Source organism: Hibiscus syriacus, unplaced genomic scaffold (assembly GCF_006381635.1).
Source record: "Hibiscus syriacus cultivar Baekdansim isolate YM2019G1 unplaced genomic scaffold, ASM638163v2 tig00110339_pilon, whole genome shotgun sequence".
NCBI lineage: Eukaryota > Viridiplantae > Streptophyta > Magnoliopsida > Malvales > Malvaceae > Hibiscus > Hibiscus syriacus.
This window is the reverse complement of record NW_024062692.1, coordinates 438,945-462,589: the sequence shown is the minus strand read 5'-3', so window position 1 is coordinate 462,589 and position 23,645 is coordinate 438,945. Positions and strand designations below refer to the sequence as shown.

Below are 23,645 nucleotides of genomic sequence, written 5' to 3'. Positions count from 1 at the left end.
TTTTTTCTTTGCACATATAGGTACATAGATGCAAGGTACACATTGGGCCAACTTGTTAGAGTATTTGGTACACTATGGCAACTCAATATTAGCTCACAAGATTCATGGCAGGTCATGGAACATAATGGAAAGCTCAAATCAGCTGGAGGAGCTCAAGGCTAGTTAAACTAAGTTAGGTGGACTATTTGAAGCTAATTTGCTGAAAGTGACCAAGTGGCCAGTTGAAGGTGGCTAGAAGAGATGCTAAGGAGCCAAGGAGGTCTCGGCTAGAATAACAACTCATAACAACCTCACTTGCTTGCTAGCTACATGCATCTATGCTAGGTTGGGGGAGGACTCACACATGCCCAAGGAGATGCACATGACCAACCTTCATTCCATGCACAAAGCTACACCACAAGCATCCTTAGGACTCCCATATGCATGCCCATGTGATCAACAAGCGTGTGACCCTCCTAGGCACGTCAAACACCAAGGGACTTCACCATTCGGCCAAGGCACATATCCATTCACTTTGGTACCAACTTGAAGGGGTTCAAGTATTATTCGGCTAAGGCTTATGACTGCCTATGTCAATCGAACCAACACCTATGTTTTCATTATAATTCTTTAATTAATTATTTATTTTCAAAGAGATACAAGGGTTGACTGAACCATTATGTACCCATTCGACTATGTCTCTTCAATTCTATAAATATGCTAGTCCTATTCATTTGTAATCAGACCTTTCATATAATTTAAAGTGATATTATTCTCTTTTTTCAAGTTCTTGGTAACTTTTATCGACTTATCAAGTAAATTCTTACTTGTGGCATTAACCCCTTTGTCATTGATATTTGTGGTTCTTATCTCTTTATAGATAGTGGGTCACCAGCCCTTAGAGAGATTTGTAAAGCTGGGTCTTTGCTCATTGTAGCACTGGTTCTTCCTTGGTCTTTCTAAGATACTATCTTCACCATCCTTTTATTCATAAACCTACACCATAGCCATAACAACAATATTTCCGCTACCAATCTCATATCATAAATAACCTTCAATTTCACCTTTACATCAACTACCAAACCATTCTATTTGAGCCATTCATTTATGTAGGTTGTTTTGCTTCATTCCTAGATCCACAATCAATTAAGGTACAAGTACCTTACATCAGCTCTGAGTCGAGTTTGGTTTGGGGCCTTGTTTGGGTTTTAATTTGTGACCTAGTTTAGAGTTTGGTTTTGGGGATTTCAGATCTGGGTTTTATTTTGTAAATGGGCCCGAGTTTTTCTCTTTTTTTCTAGGCTTGTAATATATGTATTGGTTTATTGGTTTGTATAATAATAATAATAATAATATTAATATAGGTAGATTGAAAAATGGTGATTACAACTATCACTCTTTGTTCATTACAGTGAAACGAGAATAGAGAAAAGACACACAAAACACCATTTTTCAACGTGGTCTCTGCTTGTCAAGCTACGAACTCTTCAATGGGAATGTCAATCCACCTCTTTCTGCGATAGAATCAAATAGATTGATGATGATGATCCAACTATATATGCGATGGTTGACCCAAGGTGATGTTGATCCAACTTCTTATATGGAATCATCAAGTCCTTGCTGCAAATGATGTTATCTTTACTCCGTTCTCTTGGTTGAGTCTTCGTCCCCAGTTCTTCAAGCTTGATCTCACACCAGTGTTCTTCCTTGACCCTCCACCGAATTGTCTTCTCATCATATAATTTATCAGATCGCCTCTATGAGTGTTTGAAGATCTTTTCACCTGGCTCGCTTCAGCCTCACAAATGACGAACCTGAGAAGAATACATCTACCATTAATTATCATATATAGAAATTTAGTATTATTTTCTTTTTCTTTTTGACTTCTTTTATTTTTTACATTTTTATCACCATATGAAAACATCATGCCTGAAGGTCTTATAAATGGCCCGATGGACTTATCATGTTGCTCGAAAGACTTATAGATAACCTGAAGGATTTAAGCATCATGCTCAAAAGACTTATTGATGGCTCGAATGACTTATTAAGTAAGAAACTTTGGAAATCATTTTCTTACTTTTCAAGAAAAATAAATTTTCAGAAAAGATTTAAATGAGAAACTTTAGACATCACTTTCTCATTTTTTGAAAATCATGTGAAAGATCATGCCTAAAGGTCTTATGGATGACTCGAAGGGCTTATCATCTTGCTCAAAAGACTTCTAGATGACCCAAAGGATTTAAACATCATGCTCGAAAGACTTACTGATGCCCCGAATGACTTACTAAGTAAGAAACTTTGGAAATCGTTTCCTTACTTTTCAAAAATCAATTTTTAGAAAAGATTTAAATGAACAACATTGAAAATAGCTTTCTCATTTTTTGAAAATTATGTGAAAACATTCTGCCCAAAGGTCTTATGGATGGCTCGAAGGACTTATCATCTTGCTCGAAAGACTTTCTGATAGTCCAAAGACTTACTAAGTACGAAACTTTGGAAATCGTTTTCTTACCTTTTAAGAAAAATCATTTTTCAGAAAAGATTTAAATAAGAAACTTTGGAAATCGCTTTCTCATTTTCAAAATCATTTAAAAACATCATGCTCAAAGGTCTTATAATGGCCCGAATGACTTATTATCTTGCTCGAAAGACTTATAGATGGCCCGAAACATTTAAACATCATGCCCAAAAGACTTACTGATGCCCCGAATGAATTACTAAATAAGAAACTTTGAAAATCGTTTTCTTACTTTTCAAGAAAAATCAAATTTCAGAAAAGATTTAAATGAGAAACTTTGGAAATCACTTTCTCATTTTCAAAAATAATGTGAAAACATCCTACTCGAATGTCTTATGGATGGCCCGAAAGACTTATCATCTTGGTCGAAAGACTTATAGATGACCCGAAGGATTTAAACATCATGCACGAAAGACTTACTGATGGCCTGAAGGACTTACCAAATAAGAAACTTTGGGAATTATTTTCTTACTTTTCAGGAAAAATCAATTTTCAAAAAAGATTTAAATGATAAACTTTGGAAATCACTTTCCTATTTTTTGAAAATCATGTGAAAACATCATGCCCGAAGGTCTTATGGATGGCCCGAATGACTTATCATCTTGCTTGAAAAAATTATAGCTGACCCGAAGGATTTAAGTATCATGGTTGAAAGACTTACTGATGGCCCGAAGGACTTACTCATCAAGAAACCCTTGAAAATCAAGCTTAGTTACTTAAAAACTTTCGTTTACAACTATCATCAAGAAACCCCTAAAAATTAGGCTTGTCTTCTTTAAAAATTCATTGTAAATAATCATCAAGAAACCCCTGAAAATCAGGCATTTCTTCTTTAAAATTTCATTGGAAATAATCATCAAGAAACCCTTGAAAATTAAGCTTAGTTTCTTTAAAAAAATCATCATTACAAGAGATCTTTGAAAATCAGACTTAATTTCGTTGAAAGTTCATTTAGAAATAATAAAGAAACTTATAAAATCAGATTTAGCTTCTTTCAAAATTCATTTAAAAAAAATCAAGAATCCCTTGAAAATTAGGCTTAGTTTCTAAAAAATTGCATTAGCAGAGTAACATACTCCACTTCAAAAATGATGATTATTCTGTATATTGAGCTCCTCAATTCTTGGGTTCTGTCACTCTTAATGTAATTCCCTCCATTTAAGGATTGTTTTTATTTTATTTCCTTATTTCCCTGGAAAATCTATAGGAATTATGTATATGTATGACGATATGAATGCACTTAAATGTCTCTAAATGTAATGCATGACTTTCTTGTATGCCAAAATATTTATCATTAATCCTCTTTTGACTTCAAAATGGAGACTTCGGTCCTCCTTCACTTGATCCCTCTTGTATGGAGCCTTCCCCAATACCAATATAATCAATCTAATCATTCTGTACAATCATGTCCTTCATGTCTTCTATCTTTTTTTCTTGTTTCTTCAGTATAATCCTAGAAGAAATGTTTCCTCTCCTGAATTCTTGTTACGATCAGGTAGAAGATTGGGCACTGACTTATCCCTAACTCGATTGTTCAATCAAAATTACTTCTCAGGAATCCTTTGGAAAATGAAGCATGAATGGTCTATTTCTCAAGGTAAGCTCTTTTTGTTATCATCTTTTGACCCTGACACTCTAAGTGGTGATACTCTCCTTCAGAATCTTCTTGATTTCGATCTTGTTGTCTCCACATGATTGAGATTTTTTGATAATGCCCCAATACGAGACATCAAGATTCAATATTTGATTTTGAAAGATTTGATCCTCGTACCATTCGTTAACGACCACAAGCTGTCATCTTGGACAAACAGAAGAGCTGCCACGTGTCTTCCTTATTCTTGTCAAAGTTTAAGGGGCCTCTATTTACTATGAGATCTTAAAACATGGGGGCATTTGAAGTGACCAATTTTTCCTCGATATGAATTGAGATACCATGAAATATCGAGGTAAGCCGTGCCCCTTCTTATTCAGTTCGTTGTCTCATTGCTTCCTTGTTGCTCATTTCTTCACTTTGGTTTCTGTTTATGAGCCTCGTCAAGTTCAATGACCTCTTTCTCAAGGGATCGTCTTAATTGAAAATGTTTTTCTCATTTCTTTTATTTTAAAAATTAAAGAATGAAATAATTTTGTAAAGTATTGTCCCTTAATTCAAGCTTACAATAAAAGAAAATAATAAACATGAGTTCACATAATATCACAAAAAATGAAATTTTCTTTAAATTTTCACAATTATACTCCTTTGACAAGTGTCAAGATTGGTGGGTTAGCTTCAGGTTGGCTTTCGATTTCAGCCATTGAGATATCTTCATTTGTTTATACACCAATGTGAACCTTCTGGTATGCACATCTTTTTTGGCTTGGCATATTAAGTGGATGCAGACAAAATGAAGCAACTAGCATAATCAATTACTAGACTTTCTAGAACACTTTTATTTTAGTTCTATGAAATCTTTCGTTTGTTCAAGTTTTACAAACTCCTTTAGTAGAAGCAATGTCAAAAATATTAATCTAAATATAAAATTGTTGAGTGCTTATGTGAGGTTGACTATAACAGGTGTTCTTTAACTCCTTTAGTCCATTTTACTAAAATATGTTATTAAATAAATTAATTTAATTTGTCATTGTTTGGCTAGATGAATTTAGCTTTATTGTATATATTATAATCTCCTTTATCGGGCTAGCTGAAGGGTTCATCTCATCACAAAGTCTTTGACTTGACAATCGCAATGGAGCAAACACCGAACTACCAAGTACCTGAGCAATGTCATGGTTTGAATGTAATCTATTAATAAAGTTAGGGCTTTTAAGTTTCCTTTATGACTAATTGCTTTAGTGGAATAACTCAACTTTATTGTATAATCACTACAGCAAAAGTGTTCTGTAGCGACGGTTTTAGTGGCGTTTGGAGAGTAAACGCCACAATATTTTGGGATATAGCGGCGTTTATATTGAAAACGCCACAAAATGATACTTTAGCAGCGTTTTTACAAAAAACACCGTAATATAGTTAAAATTTTGCGGCATTTATGACACAAACGCCGGTATATATATATTTATCGTGGCGTTTTCTCATAAAACGCCGCAAAAAATTGGTAATTTAGCGGCGTTTTTAAATAAACGCCGCAAAAGAGTAGATATTAGTGGCTTTTTAGATAAACGCCGTAAAAGTTTTGGATATGGTGGCGTTTTCGCAACAAACGCTGTTATAAAACAGTAATGTAGTGGCGTGTTTTGATAAACGCCGTAATATGTTTGTTTATAGTGGCGTTTTTTATTAAAACGTCGTGTATACATCTACTATAGTGGCGTTTTTATTAAAAACGCCGCCACAGGGTAAATATATGGTCTTTTTCTCGATCCCATAATCATTTCAACACTGCTATCTTGAAAAGGGATTTCTCTGGTACAAGAACGCACTCACACAATTCCAAGCGAAGTGGTATTCTGTCTTCTCCGGTGACGAAATCGGGTCTCTCATCGACGAACAATTATCTCACGGTTGCATGGTTTGATCCCTTCTCTCACTACTGAATTTTTTCAGTTATTATTTTTGGTATTCTGAAAATAGGGTAACCTTAAAAGATAACGTAATTGAAAAAATAATATCTTTCCCATATTTATACATAGTGTTTTAATGGTTTACTGGTTGGGAGCATTGTTTTGCCGTTTTTGAATCTCAAAATAATAGCTTTTGAAAACGTGAACAAATGGTTGTGGTAAAAAGAGCATGTTTTGCCTTGAGTAAAAGAAATTATCGTCGGAATGTCCACGTGGCGTATTTGCTCTGACGATGGATCAAATTATCGTTGGGAGGCTATCAGTCCAAACTTGCCGTCCAAACTCGATGATGACCCGAATGGAACTCCGAACTTGCCTTCCATGACTGATCTCCTAATTGAAGGTAATAATCGCTGAAAGTTTCTACCGCTATATTTGTATTTTATACTCTAAAATTTCATAGAGCGCACGTATGTAGGATGTTCGAAGCTTATTCAGAATGATGATGAAGGAGTGGATAAATACCCGATGTTTACAACCGAATTTGGTAGCTCTGTGGCATTGAAAGAATCTTTAATTGAAAAAGTAAGAGCTATCCTCAATGAAGACGACGTTGGCTCTAATGTTACTCCAAGTAAACGTTTCTAGCATCTATTTAATTTTTTTCCAACAAGTCATTTAGTTCCCAAGCCACCTCCAATCAAGTTTCATACTGTAGGTGGAAGTTCGTTATCTGTTTCAAGTGAAGCACTGAAGCGCGCAAGGAGTCTTCTTGGAGGAGTCTTCTTGGTGAACCGGATGTAGGGGATTTATTTGGTGAAATGGATGAAGAGTTTCTCCATATAGAGTTTACCCGAAGGAAAAACTTAACGATGCATCGTCAAACAAGGAAAACAGCTTTCCTACGTCCTTTTCCTACGAAGGAGTAATGAAGACTAAACTATAGTGAACAATATGGCAATATGGTGAAGACTGTTTATGCATAACTTTAATGTTTTTAAATTTTAATGTATTTTGTTGTTAAGTATTTTTATGCATAACATCTGGCTTAATAAAATGTATGGTTGTTGTTAATTAGGTAAAAGTAAATGATGTAAAGTTAGTTTATGTAGAGCATAAAAGGAATATTTAAAATGAAGCAAACATATATATAAATTAAGGTAATTAGCGGCGTTTGTTGATAAAAAACGCCGCTGAAGCCATAACCTTTTTCGGTATTTGTACAAAAATGCCGCAATAGGGTAAAATATACAGTGGCATTTTATCAATAAACGTCGCAAAGAATTTGTAATTTAGGGCGTTTTTAGACAAACGCCTTTACATAGTTGTACTTTAGCGGCGTTTAAGTACAAACACCGCAGTAAAATCTAGAGTGGAGTTTTAATTGTACAAAGTGGTTGTTATAGCGGCGTTTGAATATAAACGCCGTAATAGAGTCATAAATTAGAGGCGTTTTTAAACACAAACGCTGCTATAGAATGTACTTTAGCGGTGGTTTTTATAAAAACGCCGCAATAGGTTCGTCCATAGTGGCGTTTTTATAACAAATGCTACAATAAATAATATTTAGTGGCATTATTTCGACAAACGCCGCAAAATACTTTTACTTTAGCGGCATTTTTTTAAAAACGCCTCGAAAAATATATTCTTTACGGGCGTTTTTAAACATAAACGCCGCAAAATTTAACGTTTACCCCAAACAAACCGTTTTGCTCTGACTTAATTTTGTATCAAACCATTAGCAGATCCCTAATACCCCCAAAATCTCTCCCCATTTGTTCGACCGTCCACAAATCCACCCAGAGGTTATCCTACCGATCCCTAACTTCCCTACTGTTGTGCTCCATTTTTTATTTCATTCAAAAATAGTTGGTCTATTTTTCACCGCAGAAGCATCTCTGAAGCCCTAAGCGCTTGAATTTCAGCTTCAATCGGGAATCTTTCGTAGGGGTTGAATTTCTAACTCTCTTATTTGAATTTTAGTTTTGTAGTGGTTGGAGTTTAGAACATTCATCAATTAAGCGAATTTTCTTTTTTGATTCAGGCACCAGAGCAAAACGGTTCGTTTTTTGATATAGACAGGTGGGTATTTTCTCCTTTAAGTTTGGGTTTATTTTATATTCAATGTTTCCCCCCTTCAATTAGGCTTCAGTTTTTCTATTTGGGATGAAGCAAATCTGGGGTTGTTTATTATTGCTTGGTGTGTGATTAAATCTTAGGTAGAGTTAGTTGTGTTGACTATTTTAGTGGGATTTATTTCATTATTTGAAACCTTTTCCTCGATTCAACTTTCATTCTTCCTACTTTAGAGGGACTAGCAATTTTTTGGGGGTTAAAAAGATGAATAGATAAGGATTTTTTTAGTTTTGATGATTAACAAGATGGGATATGTATGTATATTGCTTGGTCTGATTATTATTATATTTTATTCTTTGTGGTGGTGAATCAGTGGACTCTGGGGTGGCCATTGCAAGTCTTCATCAATAGCAAAGGAGAACTGTGCTTTGAAGTGCCTCTCTCCTACTTGTTATGAGCTTATATATGAAAGTGATCCGGTATGTAAAACCCTTCCTTGTTGTGGTGCTCTACTGAGTCTGTTTCTATTATCCAGTTTGATTGTTTCGTCTTTTCTGATTTTTACATTGTAGCTCGAAGAAGGAGAGAAAGACTATATTAGGGGGAAAGAATTCAAGTACTGTATGTACAAGTAAGTTTCACACTTTTTATGCTTTCATCATGTCTTATCTGTTTGATATTGTGCTATAATCAGGCTTTTATTTGACATATCTTAAAATATGTGGGAGTTTTGTATGATTCTAAAGGAGAATTAGGGTATTAGAAATATGTTGAGAATATAATGCAAGATCTTCCTGGCAGCACGATATGTATTCGGATAAGGGATCTGCTTTCCAGGGACAAGCAGGCCGGGCCCCCGCTATTTAAACCGGAACGAAACTTTACATCTCAAATTTAGATTACGGTGTTTCCAGCGATGACGTTAAGGTATTTTTATTTTTTAAAAAAATTCTCTACTATTTTCTAATTGTATTCTTAGTTTAAGATTTACTGTTCTGTCTCGATCTGTTATTATTTGAACGGTGGTATTCATTTCAATTTTTGTTTAATATATGCTCACGTTCCTGATGATTCTCTGGCTTAGCTGTTTGAAAATTTGTTGAAATATTCATTGTAATTATAAACCTTAGCAGTGAATAGTAAAACATGTAGAAACTTTACATCTGTTATTTGTCTCCTTTATCTTTTTATGTTTTACACTTGCAGAGTGCATACACGTTTTGTCTATATTTTTCAGTTAGGTTGTGTGCTGAACATTTCTAGAGTTGCAATAAATCTCCATGAGATGTTAATTTTAACGTTAATTATTGGTTGAACTTTCTCCTTATTATCAATTTATTTGAAATTTAAGTATGATAGCTGGAAAAAATAATTGAATGTTTGTCTGCTATGATGTATGTTCAGACATGCATCTTAGGTGATTGTGTTGTGTATTCTATATTTTTAATTAACAGTACATGCTACAATTCATATTTTCATGTGCTTGTTACCTTTCCTTTATAACAAATTGGTATAGCACTGATATGTATGTTATCATGTAAATGGATCTGTGTGGGAATGTGTTTCATGTCATTTGTTTCTCTTATTCGTCAATGAGTTTTGTAGGGGTTGGAGTTTAATATTAAAATACACGAACTACCTCAGTGGTTCTCCATCTAATCCATGACATGCACATACCTTATTATTTTATATAATATAATAGGTTTAGTTTAATTCATTTTTATAATCTTTTAACCATCGGCAATATCTTATAATCTTTCCTAATGTCATTATTACCAAAAGCTATTGCAATCGGATTTTAGATTTCCCAATGGCTGTGATATAAGAAATGAAGCAAAAGCTATTTATTTGTTTCTTTTTTCACATGTTATAAATCTAATCATAATCCTACTTAGAACCCATTACAAGAGAAAGGAGAGACTCTAAAAAAAATAGTGCTTGTAATCAATTTAAAACCCATTATTTAAAAAAAATATGAGAACCGAAACGAGTACAATTAAATACACTTACTCTATATGTATTAGAAAAAGAATATTATACCTTGAGATCTTAAGTTTAAAAAACTATATTTATAAAAAAAATATTATTAATAATTTAAAAATTATAAATATATATTATATTATAATCACTTGGATTATTAGATTTGTAAGGGAGAATTGCATGCGGGGAAAAGGAAGATGATAGAGTCAGTGGGGTGTTAAGTCAACCAAATAGACGTTACCGGCATGGCCACGTCAAAGATAATCTCATAACAAGGTCCCTTTCATTTTTTACTGGAAAGATTAATAAAATGAGGGTGTTCTTGCCTGTTTCATTGCACAGGCAAAAGTTGTCCCCACTAAAATATCAAATGCATATTTGCTCTCTGATTTCCTACATTACGATAGTGTTAACATTCAAGACTAATTCAAATTTTATTATGGGAGGGTACAAGGTGGATTGATTTCCTACATTACTGCTATTCTGTATGATCTTGTTTATAAAAATGTTTTTTGTTATCAATGTTCTTTAGAATATACTTTACACTAGAAACGTCCTACGTATATGTAGCAAGTTTTATGCATACATGGCTAAACTTTTGAAAGACGCTTTCTACGAAAAGTGTCTTTATGTCCCTCAAAATTGTCTTCTACGTGCGTCTAATTTTTGGATTTTGGGTTTTGGACTTTTTAATATTGATTTTAATTTGAGGATTTAAGGTTTATGTTTACCTTCTCATTTTATGGTCGATCTTTTATTTTTGCAAGGTTAAGAGAGAAAGGCTTTATAATTATGATTAGTTATGGTAAAATAATTATTATAATAAAAGATACATTACAAAAATATAAGAAAATGTTATTTAGCTCTCAGTTCTTAAGGGGCTGACATGTTCGCTAATGGTGCTCGAGTTAACTTGAGACAAATATATTTGCTGGAATCTGAAGGGGACCTGGGTGTTATTGATATAGGGGGCTAGAATAAAGCATGTATTGGGCTTTTGATCAAAAAGTTATTGGCTAATGAAGGCTCTCTATGGGTGGCATGGATCAACTCTTATGTGATTAAAAACTATGAATTTTGGTAGATAAGTATCCCTTTAAACGCCAGCTGGAGCTTCAAGAGTATATTGAAAATGAGGCATGTTGTGTCTCAGCTATTTGCTGGCTCAGTTAGAGATCTTAGCACAAGACAAACTTGGGAGGATTTGCGCATTTAGGTTTCTAAGGTATCTTGGCATAAATTGGTCTGGTTCCCAGGGTGTATCCCTAAGCAAAGCATTATTCTGTGGATGACTATCTTGGATAGACTCCCTACTCGGGTTAGGCTTATGCGAATGGGATTGAATATTGACAATGACAAATGTATATTCTGTGGTATTGAGTATGAGACTAGGGATCATTTATTCTTTGGGTGTGGTTTTGAGAAAAAGTTATGGGGTATTATGCTTATTATATGTAGTGTTAACCGTGGAGATAGCGTTTGGGATAGGGAATTGACATGGGCTACCCAATTCTTTAAAGGTAAGCGTTTGGAAAGGTAATCATGTGTATGGCATCTTGAAAGAGAGGAATAACAGGTTGTTTAGGGGTAAAGCTAGCACTACAAGAAAATATACCTTTAATGACACACGAACGACGACACACACTAATTTATGACTTGCAAAACATGTGTGTCATAAAAAATGTCGTGTTTTTTTAAATCTGAATGATTTATGACTTATAATAATGTGTATCATATTTAACAGTTATAATCCAAAATATTTAGCAAACACACGGAGTACACTTTTCATTGTGTGTCATCTCTCAAAGTTCTCTTTTAATTTCTCCATAATTTTCATCACGTACGCATGCTTTCCCGCTTCTAAAATTTGTCTTTTAATTTTCTCCCATAATTTTACTTTGATTACAACGCAGACGAAGGGATCAATCAAAATTCAAGGGTTTCCACATATATTCCTCGTTCTCTATTCCACCATTCAATTTGAGTTTCTGGTTTTACGAATTTGTATGTTAAACTTTTTCTCTATTGCAACGGGAGAAACAATGTGTGTTTCTAGTGATCTCACGCGAATTAAACCCTTCCTCGTTTGCCATTCACGCACGCATGTGTTTTTTTTATTTTGCTTTGGCATTCAGTTTCAGCGGCCAAAACCCTAATTAGTTCTTCGCTTTCTCGATTTCACATCTCTCATTATTTATAGGTACATTTTCATCGCATTATCTGAGGTTTTATGATACAAGGTGGGGATATTTCAGCTGGTGACGAAACAGGGGGAGAATCCATTTATGGCCTGAAATTTGAAGATGAAAACTTTGAGTTAAAACATGAAAGAAAAGGAATGTTATCCATGGCTAATATGGGGCCTAACACCAATGGGTCTTAATTCTTCATTACAACTACTTGAACATCTCATCTCGATGGGAAACATGTGGTTTTTGGGAAGGTTTTAGAAGGAATGGGTGTTGTTCGATCTATCGAGCATGTTGCCACTGAGGATGGTGATTACCCCACTCAAGATGTTATAATTGAAGATTATGGAGAAATTCCTGAGGGGGCAGATGACGGAGTATCTAATTTTTTTAAGGATTGTGATATTTATCCCGACTGGCCAGCTGACCTTGACAAAAAAACAAATGACATTACTTGGTGGATGATGGCAGTTGACTCTATCAAAGCTTTTGGAAATGAGAAATACGAGGTATTTCATATAATTTGCTTCATTTCCTCTTTTTTGTATATTACACATTTTGCATTATTATGAATGAGTTTGCCTTCTACTCTCTGTGTTATGGCTGCATAATGATGGCACATTTTCTACCATACATTAGACTGCCCAGTACCGATAGCTTTAGTACTTTTCTTTGGAATTTGATTTACTGCTACAGTGTTAGTAGATATTCCTAGTTGTTACCTCTTACAGAAACAAGACTATAAGATTGCTCTTAGGAAATATTGGAAGGCTTTGCTCTATTTGAATGTCTGCTGGGACCTGGAGGCCATTGATCAAGGTGCATAATTTAGTTGCTTGATGGTCATGATTTTATTTCCATTAATCCTCTAGTTATTCTGCTGACCTTTTTGATTCCTTTCTAATTTGTCATCACACAGAGAAGAGCTCATCTTTGCGGAAGACCAAGTCTCAGATATTTACAAATAGTTTTGTAAGATTTTTTATTTCCTTGAAATTATTAGACCATCAATAAGTCAAAGGTTTAGGCATCTAGCATGGCAAGATCATTCTAATCTTTCTCTCATTTTTAGTTCTTCATTCATTGAGTAAAGCATGTTATGATAGGGAGTTCCTCTATGTTAGTATCTGTAATCACTTATATTCCTTTTCCAGTTATTGACGTTTGTTCTTTTCATATGACTGTTGTCTGTGTTGTCTGCTTTAGGCCTTCAAGTTAAAACTGAGTGATCTAAAAGGAGCATTGTTGGATACTGACTTTGCAATTCGTGATGGAGAAGATAATGTGAAAGCTTTCTTTCGCCAAGGCCAGGTCAGTGCTTAGTATTTGTACACATTCAAAACCATGTTTATTGCTTCCTTGGCACCGCGTACTTTGCATGGTCTGTTCTCTTTTCCATTTCTTTGCGCTGGTCATGTTTCTAATTTAGTTTGTACCTTTGTTTTTTTACTGACTACTTTCGATGCTTTTTCAAGCATAACTAATATTGTCGTTTCTTATTTTGCTAATTGATTTGAGGGAAAAACCTTGTGTGTTTATAACAAAATAAACTGTATGCTCTTGTTTTAACTGGAATGCATGTTGTTTAAACTATTAAATGACTAGTTTTACTTTTATCTGGGATTTGTTTTACTTCAATTGCTTTTGCATTTAACTGATGCAAGGCACACATGGCACTAAATGAAATTGATGCTGCAGTCGAGAGCTTTAAAAAGGCATCAGAATTAGAGCCTAATGATGGTATGTAAAATCTTATCTCAAGTGAAACAGCTGTGAAACTCCTACCATGCTCCCTCCCTCCCTCTTCCATTTTCTTCCTCTGTTTTACTATTTTGAGGTTTGGAATGACTTGCTAAGTTTTCATTTTTGATTAATAGAGTGCCATGTTATGTCACCTGGTAAAGTTGCATACGATTGTAACCTAAGTACGAAACTTGATGTTATATCACTTAATTAGTTTCTGCTATAATTTTTACTTCTACTTCATCAATGTCCTTTAATTATATACTTTTGAGTAGATTCGGGATGACCTTCATCTTATATCATGTTTTCTTCTACTCAGGTGGAATAAAGAAAGAGCTTGCAGCTGCAAGGAAGAAGGTTGACATCAATCTATTCCTTCTCTAAATAAATATTTAATGCTTTCCACCTCTCACTTCCAGTTGATTTCACTTGTGAAGGTAATTGAGTTTGAAACACTACTGCAGGTTGCCGATAGACGAGACCAGGAGAAAAGAGCATACTCTAGAATGTTTCAGTAGATCTTTAGGCAACTTTATGGTACATCAACAACCTTTCTGTTTGTTACTGCATACTCTAGAATCTGAGGGATCACACAAATCAAGATCGTCCATTACTGATCTGCCAACTGATTCTAACAAAGTAAGCATCCTTATGTTTTGGTAACTTGTATTAACGCTGAAACTTATTGATTTGTTTAAGACACTAGGTTCTATAGAGGCTTTGGATCTTTATATTTCTAATGCATAAGCTCTTTCTGGAACCCACTTACAGGCATCAAAATTGCCAGACCAAAAACCTAGAACCCATTTGAGGAGAACATCTTCTTTTGATAGAATAGAAGAAGTTGTTGCAGAGTCCATAGCTACCGAACTTCTCATGCAAGCTCAATCTTCGAAAACGGACCTACTTGAAGATACACGATCTGTTAAAGATGGTCAACCCATTGAAGAGAAAAAGCCTAGGCCTCCGAAATTGATTGAATTTCGCAGTATCAAGATAAGTCAAGTGGTCCAACTAATTTAATTGGTTGTCTTATGTTTTGTATTGCCATTATTTGGTTTCTTTTGTCTTATATTTCTGTTGTTCTGCATTAGGTTGAGCTGTCAATAACATACGAAGGGTCCAGATTTTTTGTAAGTGATCTCAAGTTGCTGATGGATACATTTCACTGAGTCGAGTTCACCGGAACATGGAGGAGACTGATCTCTCGAGTTAAGAAGCATGTTATATGGGGAGTCCTGAAGTCTGTAACTAGAATGCATGTAAGGGATCTTAATGATACTCCTGTAAACTGACCTTAAAATCTCCATACTATGAATCTTCTCATACTTAGAACGTAACAGTCTTGTCTCCTTCCTATTTGTTGGATTAGGACATGGAAATTTCTAATGCTTAATTTTACAATAAACTATGATAATAGTTGTTCGATTTCTTCATTTTCTTAAAGCATCCACTACCATTACATATTAGATGTGTGTGGGATTATATGAAGAAACTTATAAACAAAATTGAATATACATGTGCCGAACTTATATTCATTTCTAGCACTCGCACTGATCTCAAGTAACATATTATTTGCAAACATGTAGGAGCTTAGTTTATACCATAAAGTTTGGAATGCAGATCTTCTGACCTTCCTTTTAATTATTTGACATTTTGGTAGGTCAAGAAATTCAAAAACAAGGGACACAGTCAACAGCTAACTACAACTGTTGCTCATGATGGTGAATTCCATCTCCTTGAGAATGACCAAGCTTCTGATCAGAAAAGAGCCTTTCCTAAGCGTTCAGCTGATGGCGCTGGTGATGGATTTGTTACTTCCGTTAGGGGGGCCTCTTCAATAATCAACGGCGTAAAGCCAAACAATTTGTGCTACGAACTATTAGGGGTGAAGAGGAGGGTGACCAACAGGGACAGTTGAGTGATGGCGATGCATCTGCTGCAAGGTAAAGTCAGTGCTACTTACCTAGACATTAGATACATTTGGTGGAGAGTCATAGGCTTTGGTTTCAATTCTTCTTTGTGCAGCATAGGTAGTACAACTCATGGCTAATCCGAGTAGGGAGGAGTAACTAATTTTATGTGAACTAGGACTATTGTTGAATTCATTTAAGGAGATTTGTAACTTTCAGTGTTTGTTTATTAACTTATAATAATGGTTATATGTTCTTTCTCAATGTCATATTTTCTTTGACTAATCGTTTATTGTAAACTGTTTGTAGTGTGAATATATTGTATACAAATGGATTGCTTATATATAATATGATATATATATTTAGTATTATGAGGCATTAAATATGATTTAGTTTGATTATTTGTCAATCACAATATATATATATATATATAATTTACGAAATACAATTACGACACACGAATGTAAGTCATACAAATGTGTATCATCTTCATTTATGACGGGGGCTTCAATGACACGCAATGTAAGTCATACATGCGTGTCATAAATTTATGACACACAAATGTGTGTCATCTTCATTTATGACGGGGGCTTCAATGACGCGCAATGAGCGTCATGAATACGTGTCATAGATTTATGACACACAATTGCGCGACATCAAAAATTCATGTCGGTGGCTTTAACGACAGGCATTTGTGTGTCATCCGCACCCATAGATGACGCACAATGTGCATCATTAAAGGGGTATTTTCTACTAGTGTAGAATGATGGACGATGTGCTAAATGATACTCGTGAAGCCTTCCTGATTCGTCTGAGTGGCTGGACCATCAGCATAGCTGACCTGAGGAATACTGCCCTCTGTGCAAATTGGGGTATTTCTTGAGCTGAGGTGTTGTTTCTTTTGTTCTTTGTTGTTCTGCTGGTTTCAGTAATGTTAAATTGTTGTTTATGTAGCATACAATTTCTTTGTAGCAGGTTTCCTGCTTTCTTGGGTAATGAAATGGAATTATCCAAAAAAAGATTTTTTTTTAGAATTCATAATTGTGAAATATTAGAAGAGAATTTCTTTTTACCAACAAGCAGTTGATCTAGTGGGATGAGGCACTAGGTTCTTTAAGCAAGATCAAGGTTTCGAATCTTGGTGTTTACGAATAGAGTAAATTGGGTTGGGAAGTTCGCCCTCGCCTCTGCAGTATCCGATTAGTCGATCAATATATCGGATACCAGTGATTAATTAAAAAAAAGAGAATTTTTTTCAAGAAAGAAGAGAATTTTTTTCCTTTGCATACATACATAAAATTTATAATTAATTTTAAACATAATATGAAATTGTTTGGAGAGAGAAGAAAACAAGAACTACAATGTACAAATTAATTTATAAAAAAAAGTTGTCGAAATACAAAACATAAATCACAACTAAACAACTACTTAGAATAACTTAATACGTGAAATCCTAAATTAAAAAATTAGGTGACATTTAATCAGTCTGACTAATAAAAAAATTAATTATATTATTTTCTTTATGTTCTCAAAAGCAATAAAATTACTCTTTAGAAATTTCATTACATGAGCAACATGTTTGTGAAACCATCATAATTTTTGAAACCGATAAAATATTGACAATAATATATGCGATCATGGTTCTACAATGCAAATGTTCTCTTTACTTTTCCCTTAGAAGCATTAAATCAAGAGCATATAACACTTTATATCCATATCAAATATCCTCTTTAGGTGAAGCCATTATATAAAGATATAAGTTGCTTCAATTACATCAATCGTAAAGATCTTCTTCAAAATGTTATACTCGATATCAATATTGACATAATACTCTAAAAAACATATGAGGCTTAAGGACTTTATTAGGAAAAAAAGCCCTTCATAGTAGCAAATATTCTTAACGATCCAAAGATCTCAAGACATACCCATAGAATCATTTTCAAATATATACGTCGAATTTGAAAGCAAGAAAAAAAGCCCAACAAACTAATCAAAGGTGTAGAAATTTATTAATACAATTTCCAACAACACATCATAAAGTCTCATACAATATATCATTTGAAAGATTAGACATAGACATTTTAGATGTCACAACAAAAATTCTTTATAACAAAATGAAAAGATGGTAAAAATAAGTAGTGAATGCTACAACTAAACATAAATATATAAACAATGCTCCAAACATTGAAATAAGGACATGAATAATTTTCTATAAAGGTCAAACAGTTACACCCCTTAGAAATAGGGGATGCAAAGTTTCTCTACAAAAAGGAAAGGTTCGTTTCAGCAGAAGTTCTTCTTCTTTGTAATAGAGATTCTTTTCAGTGTCATCTTGTCTAGTCATTTTATAATTGTATCGTGTCCTATAATGCTTCAAACATGTAGACAAAGATGTGAATATTTCTAAGCAAAGGTCAAATAGTTACACCCCTAAGGAATAGATGATGTAAAATTTCTCTGCATAAAAAGAAGACTTGTTTAAACAGAAACTCCTCTCCTTTGTAAATAATATTTTATATAGGGTCATTTTATCTAATCATTTCCAACAGATGTGTAATCTTCTATCATGCATCGAACATGGAGACAAAGATGTGAATAGTTTTATGTACATGTCAAACAATTACACCCTTTCGGGAGTAGGAGATGCAGAGTTTCTCTACATAAAAGGAATGTTTGTTTTTGTTAGGTATGGCTCATAAATATACTAGTAAAGAAGACAGGAGATGGAGTGGAGTGAGCGAAGCGAACATCAACTGTCTTTACAAAGAAAGTCTCGTTGTGGGGTTACGAATTATGTGGGTTGGGGGTGCGGGGGCGTAGCCCCCGCGGTACGGTACAGGGTTAATTTTGTAATTATGTACCAGGGTTTTCTATTATAAATAGAGATGTAACCTAGACCTAAAATATTATTGAATAAAAGCTTCTAGCGCCGCCTAGGCACCGAGGACGTAAGCACATTGCCGAACCTCGTAAAATTCTCGTGTTCTTTTGTTTTCTTTACCCGTTTTCGTCAACAATTGGTATCAGATGTCAGGAGCAAAATTCGAAGTCGCGAAATTTGATGGTCAGGGTAACTTCGGATTATGGCAAACGAGGGTGAAGGATCTATTGGCGCAGCAAGGGATCTTGAAGGCTTTGCGATCTACAAAGCCGGCGTCGATGGATGAGGAAGATTGGGAAGAATTGCAGCAGCGAGCGGCAGGAACCATACGATTATGCTTGGCGGACGAGGTCATGTATCACGTCATGCATCTATCGTCTCCAGACAAAATTTGGAGGAAGTTGGAAAGTCAGTTTATGTCCAAATCCTTAACGACAAAACTGTATCTGAAGCAGCGGCTGTATGGGCTGAAGATGCAGGATGATCACGATTTGGCGCAACACGTGAATGTCTTCAATCAAATTGTTTCTGATCTGGCTCGGCTTGATGTGAAAATTGAGGATGAAGACAGAGCGATGATTCTGTTGTGTTCGTTGCCTCCCTCTTACGAACACATGGTGACTACTCTTACATATGGGAAAGAGACTATCATGTTGAGGAGATTACTGCAGCCTTGTTGGCTCACAACCAGCGGAAGCAGAATGCAGGGGAAAGCTCTCAAGCCGATAGCTTATATGTCAAGGGTAATCGAGATCGTGGACGGAAGCCAGAGAAGGCAGGGTCCGGGAAGCGGAATTCCAGATCCAAATCCAGGGATAAGAAGACGATTCACTGTTACAAGTGCAAGGAGGCGGGACATATGAAGCGAGACTGTCCGAAGTTGAAAAAGCAGATGATGAGAAGCGTGATGGCTCATCCAAGTCTGTGAACGTGGTCGAGGATGATAATTCTGATTACAGTGAGGGTGATATGCTTTCTATTTCAACGACACAACTGACGGATGCTTGGATTCTTGATTCTGGATGTTCTTATCACATCACGCCAAATAGGGAATGGTTTTCGACATACATGCCGGTTAATTCTGGTTCAGTTTATTTGGGTGATGATCGATGTTGCAATATTGTTGGTATTGGTGATGTCAGAATTAAGATGCACGATGGCTCCGTTCGGACGTTGAGTGGTGTTCGACATATCCCAGACTGAAGAAGAATTTGATTTCCTTGGGCACTTTGCACAAGAATGGTTTTATCCCTAAGGCTGATGAGGATAGGGAAACCATTCGGATTGTTAAAGGAGCATTGACTGTGATGAAAGGCAGATGACTGCAGGGAATATCTACAGATTGTTAGGGAGTACCGTTGCAGGTGGAGTTCACTCTGTTGAGTCCTGTGATGATACGACAAAATTGTGGCATATGCGCCTTGCTCATCTTAGTGAACGTGGTATGGCAGAATTACACAAGAGAAACTTGTTGCATGGTGTCAAAAGCTGTAAGCTCGACTTTTGCAAGTATTGTGTTCTTGGTAAACAGACTAAAGTCCGTTTCAAGACTGCGAAGCACACAACTCAAGGGATTCTTGATTATGTGCATTCTGATGTATGGGGGCCTTCCACGACATCGTCTTTGGGTGGATCTAGGTACTATGTTACTTTTATTGATGATTTTTCACGGAAAGTTTGGGTGTATTTTTGAAACAGAAATCTGAAGTTTTTGAGAAGTTCAAGCTGTGGAAAGCTGAGGTAAAAAACCAAACAGGACGAAAATCAAGTGTTTGCGGTCTGAAAATGGTACGGAGTACACAGATTCACAGTTCCTACAATTCTGTAAGGAGCATGGGATTCAGAGGCATTTTACAGTGCGCAAGACACCACAACAAATGGTGTTGCAGAACGAATGAACAGGTCGTTGAATGAAAGAGCCAGATGTTTGCGGTTGAATGCGGGGCTTCCCAAACACTTCTGGGCTGAGGCTGTTAACATGGCGTGTTACCTTATCAACAGATCGCCAAGGGCATCGCTGGCTGGGAAAGTTGCAGAAGAGGTATGGACTGGTCATGATGTTAGTTTTGATAACTTACAGATTTTTGGTTGTCCTGCTTATGTGCATGTACCTGCTGATGAGAGATCCAAACTTGATGCAAAATCGAAGGAGTGCATTTTTCTGGGTTACAAGAAAGGTGTCAAAGGATTCAAGTTCTGGGATCCAGTTGCGAAGAAAGTTGTGATTAGTAGAGATGTCGTTTTTGATGAACAATCCATGTTGCAGCAGAAGCAAGACACGACAGTGTGGATTTCGAGCAGTTTCCAGTTGAGAAACCAGAAACTTCTCAAACCGACTTCTGGTGGTTCCACTACGGATGATTTGCAGGATTATAGTCTCGCCAGAGACAGGGTGAGACGGACGAATAAAGCCTCCGAACAGATTGGGTTTTGAACTTGGTATCTTTTGCACTTATTGTTAGCAGTGATGATCCGGTTCTTTTCATGATGCCGTTACTAGTCAGGAAAACGACAAGTGGATGGCAGCCATGGTTGAGGAGATGGAGTCTTTGAATCACAATCGCACATGGGAGTTAGTTCCCCTTCCTGAGGGTAAGAAGCCGATTGGTTGCAAATGGGTGTATAAGAGAAACCAGTAGTAACAGAAAAAGAGGGGGAGAAGTTCAAGGCTCGTTTGGTAGCGAAGGGTTTTTCACAGCAGAAAGGAGTTGATTATGATGAAATCTTTTCTCCTGTGGTCAGGCACACTTCAATCCGAGCAGTACTTGCATTGGTGGCTAGTTGGGATTTGCATTTAGAGCAGATGGATGTTAAAACTGCTTTTTTGCATGGTGATTTAGAGGAGCAGATCTACATGCGGCAACCTGAAGGTTTCACTCAACCTGGAAACGAGCATTTAGTTTGCAGATTGAATAAATCTTTGTACGGGTTGAAACAGTCTCCGAGACAGTGGTATAAACGGTTTGACTCCTATATGATCAAGATTGGCTACAACCGATGTGAGTATGATTGTTTGTCTATGTTAAGAGCCTTGATGATGGTTCTTTTATTTTTCTATTACTGTATGTTGATGATATGTTGATGCTGCGAAGAACATGATGATGTTATCGGTTTGAAAACTTTATTGAGTCAGGAATTGATATGAAAGATTTAGGTGCTGCAAAGAAAATTCTTGGAATGGAAATTTGCAGGGACAGAGACTCAAGGAAACTGCGGCTATCTCAACGGGGTTATGTTGAGAAAATGCTAGAAAGGTTTGCGATGAGCAGCGCAAAACCAGTTAGCACTCCATTGGCGAATCACTTTAAGCTCTCATCAGAACAGTGCCCCAAGACAGATAAGGAAGCTGAAGATATGGCAAAGGTTCCGTATTCTAATGCTGTTGGCTGCTTGATGTATGCGATGGTATGTACTCATCCTGATTTAGCTCATGTTGTTAGTCAAGTTTGTAAGTACATGTCTAAACTTGGTAAGCACATTGGGAAGCAGTCAAGTGGATCTTTCGGTACTTAAAGGGTACTGTGGGACATGGAATTGTTTTTGGGAGTCAGCGGGATAATCCTTTGGTTGTAGGATATGTGGATCAGACTATGCAGGTGACTTGGATAATAGAAGATCTACGACAGGGTATGTCTTTACTCTTGGTGGAGGGCCTATTTGTTGGAAGTCTACTGTTCAATATATTGTGGCTCTATCTACAACTGAAGCTGAGTACATGGCAGCGGCTGAAGCTGCAAAAGAAGCTTTATGGCTACTGGTTTAGTGAAGGAGTTGGGTGTTCAACAAGGTGGTGTTTCAGTTGCTTTGTGATAATCAAAGTGCTATTCACTTGGCTAAGAATCAGGTGTATCGTGCTAGAACTAAACATATTGATGTAAGGTTCCACAAGATCAGAGAGTTGGTTGCATCTGGAGAGGTTTTGTTTCAGAAGGTACATACTGATGAGAATGCCGCTGATGTGTTCACTAAGCCAGTTACGACAGACAAGTTCAAGCATTGCTTGGACTTGTTGAATGTTTTGAGTTGTTAAAGAATCAAGGTAACCCAACCCACATTGAATTTTCCAAGAGGCAGGATATTCGCCAAGGTGGAGATTTGTTAGGTATGGCTCATAAATATACCAGTAAAGAGGACATGAGATGGAGCGAGTGAGCGAAGCGAACATCAACTGTCTTTACAAGAAAGTCTCGTTGTGGGGTTACGAATTATGTGGGTTGGGGTGCGGGGGCGTAGCCCCCGCGGTACGGTACAGGGTTAATTTTGTAATTATGTACCAGGGTTTTCTATTATAAATAGAGATGTAACCTAGACCTAAAATATTATTGAATAAAAGCTTCTAGCGCCGCCTAGGCACCGAGGACGTAAGCACATTGCCGAACCTCGTAAAATTCTCGTGTTCTTTTGTTTTCTTTACCCGTTTTCGTCAACAGTTTTAGCAAAAGTTCTTCCCCTTTGTAACAAATATTATTTGCATGATCATCTTGTCTAGTCTTTTTCGACAGTTGTGTCATGTATTCTCATGCTTTAAACATGGACACAAGATGTGAATAATTATTTATAGAAGTCAAATGGTTACATCCTCTAAGGAGTAGGGGATGTAAAGTTGTTTTGCATAAAGGAAAAACTCATTTCAATAGAAGCTATTTCACTTTCTAATAAAGATTCTCTACATTATCATCGTGCTCCAAATATAGAGACAAGGATGAGCTTTTTAATTTTAGAATTTGGTGGTGTGATTAATACTAATAAAAATTTATTCATACATGAAATTGATTAAATTAGACATTTATTTATTTTTAAATGGAAAAAGTTACACACATGTCAATTGAAATTAAATTAGCCACATGTATAAAATTCGAGTCGAGTTG

At 35.9% G+C, this 23,645-nt stretch overlaps 2 protein-coding genes across 2 annotated transcripts; both read left to right on the top strand.

Annotated features, from left to right (window-relative positions):
- Window positions 1–7,897: 7,897 nt before the first annotated feature.
- Window positions 7,898–12,328, top strand: LOC120120456 (the record flags this gene model as incomplete). Its single annotated transcript, XM_039140088.1, has 6 exons — window positions 7,898–7,945; window positions 8,040–8,077; window positions 8,445–8,550; window positions 8,644–8,702; window positions 8,873–8,998; window positions 12,252–12,328. Coding segments are annotated over 5 exons (348 nt in total), but the record flags the coding sequence as incomplete, so codon positions are not given.
- A 151-nt stretch (window positions 12,329–12,479) lies between these two features.
- Window positions 12,480–16,160, top strand: LOC120120455 (peptidyl-prolyl cis-trans isomerase CYP40-like). The gene is made up of 10 exons (XM_039140087.1): window positions 12,480–12,749; window positions 12,972–13,059; window positions 13,160–13,212; window positions 13,447–13,551; window positions 13,905–13,980; window positions 14,303–14,340; window positions 14,448–14,622; window positions 14,755–15,245; window positions 15,647–15,929; window positions 16,012–16,160. The coding sequence occupies exons 1-7, from the start codon at window positions 12,507–12,509 to the stop codon at window positions 14,499–14,501; spliced, it is 657 nt and encodes a 218-aa protein (XP_038996018.1). The 5' UTR covers window positions 12,480–12,506; the 3' UTR covers window positions 14,502–14,622; window positions 14,755–15,245; window positions 15,647–15,929; window positions 16,012–16,160.
- The last annotated feature ends 7,485 nt before the right edge of the window (window positions 16,161–23,645 follow it).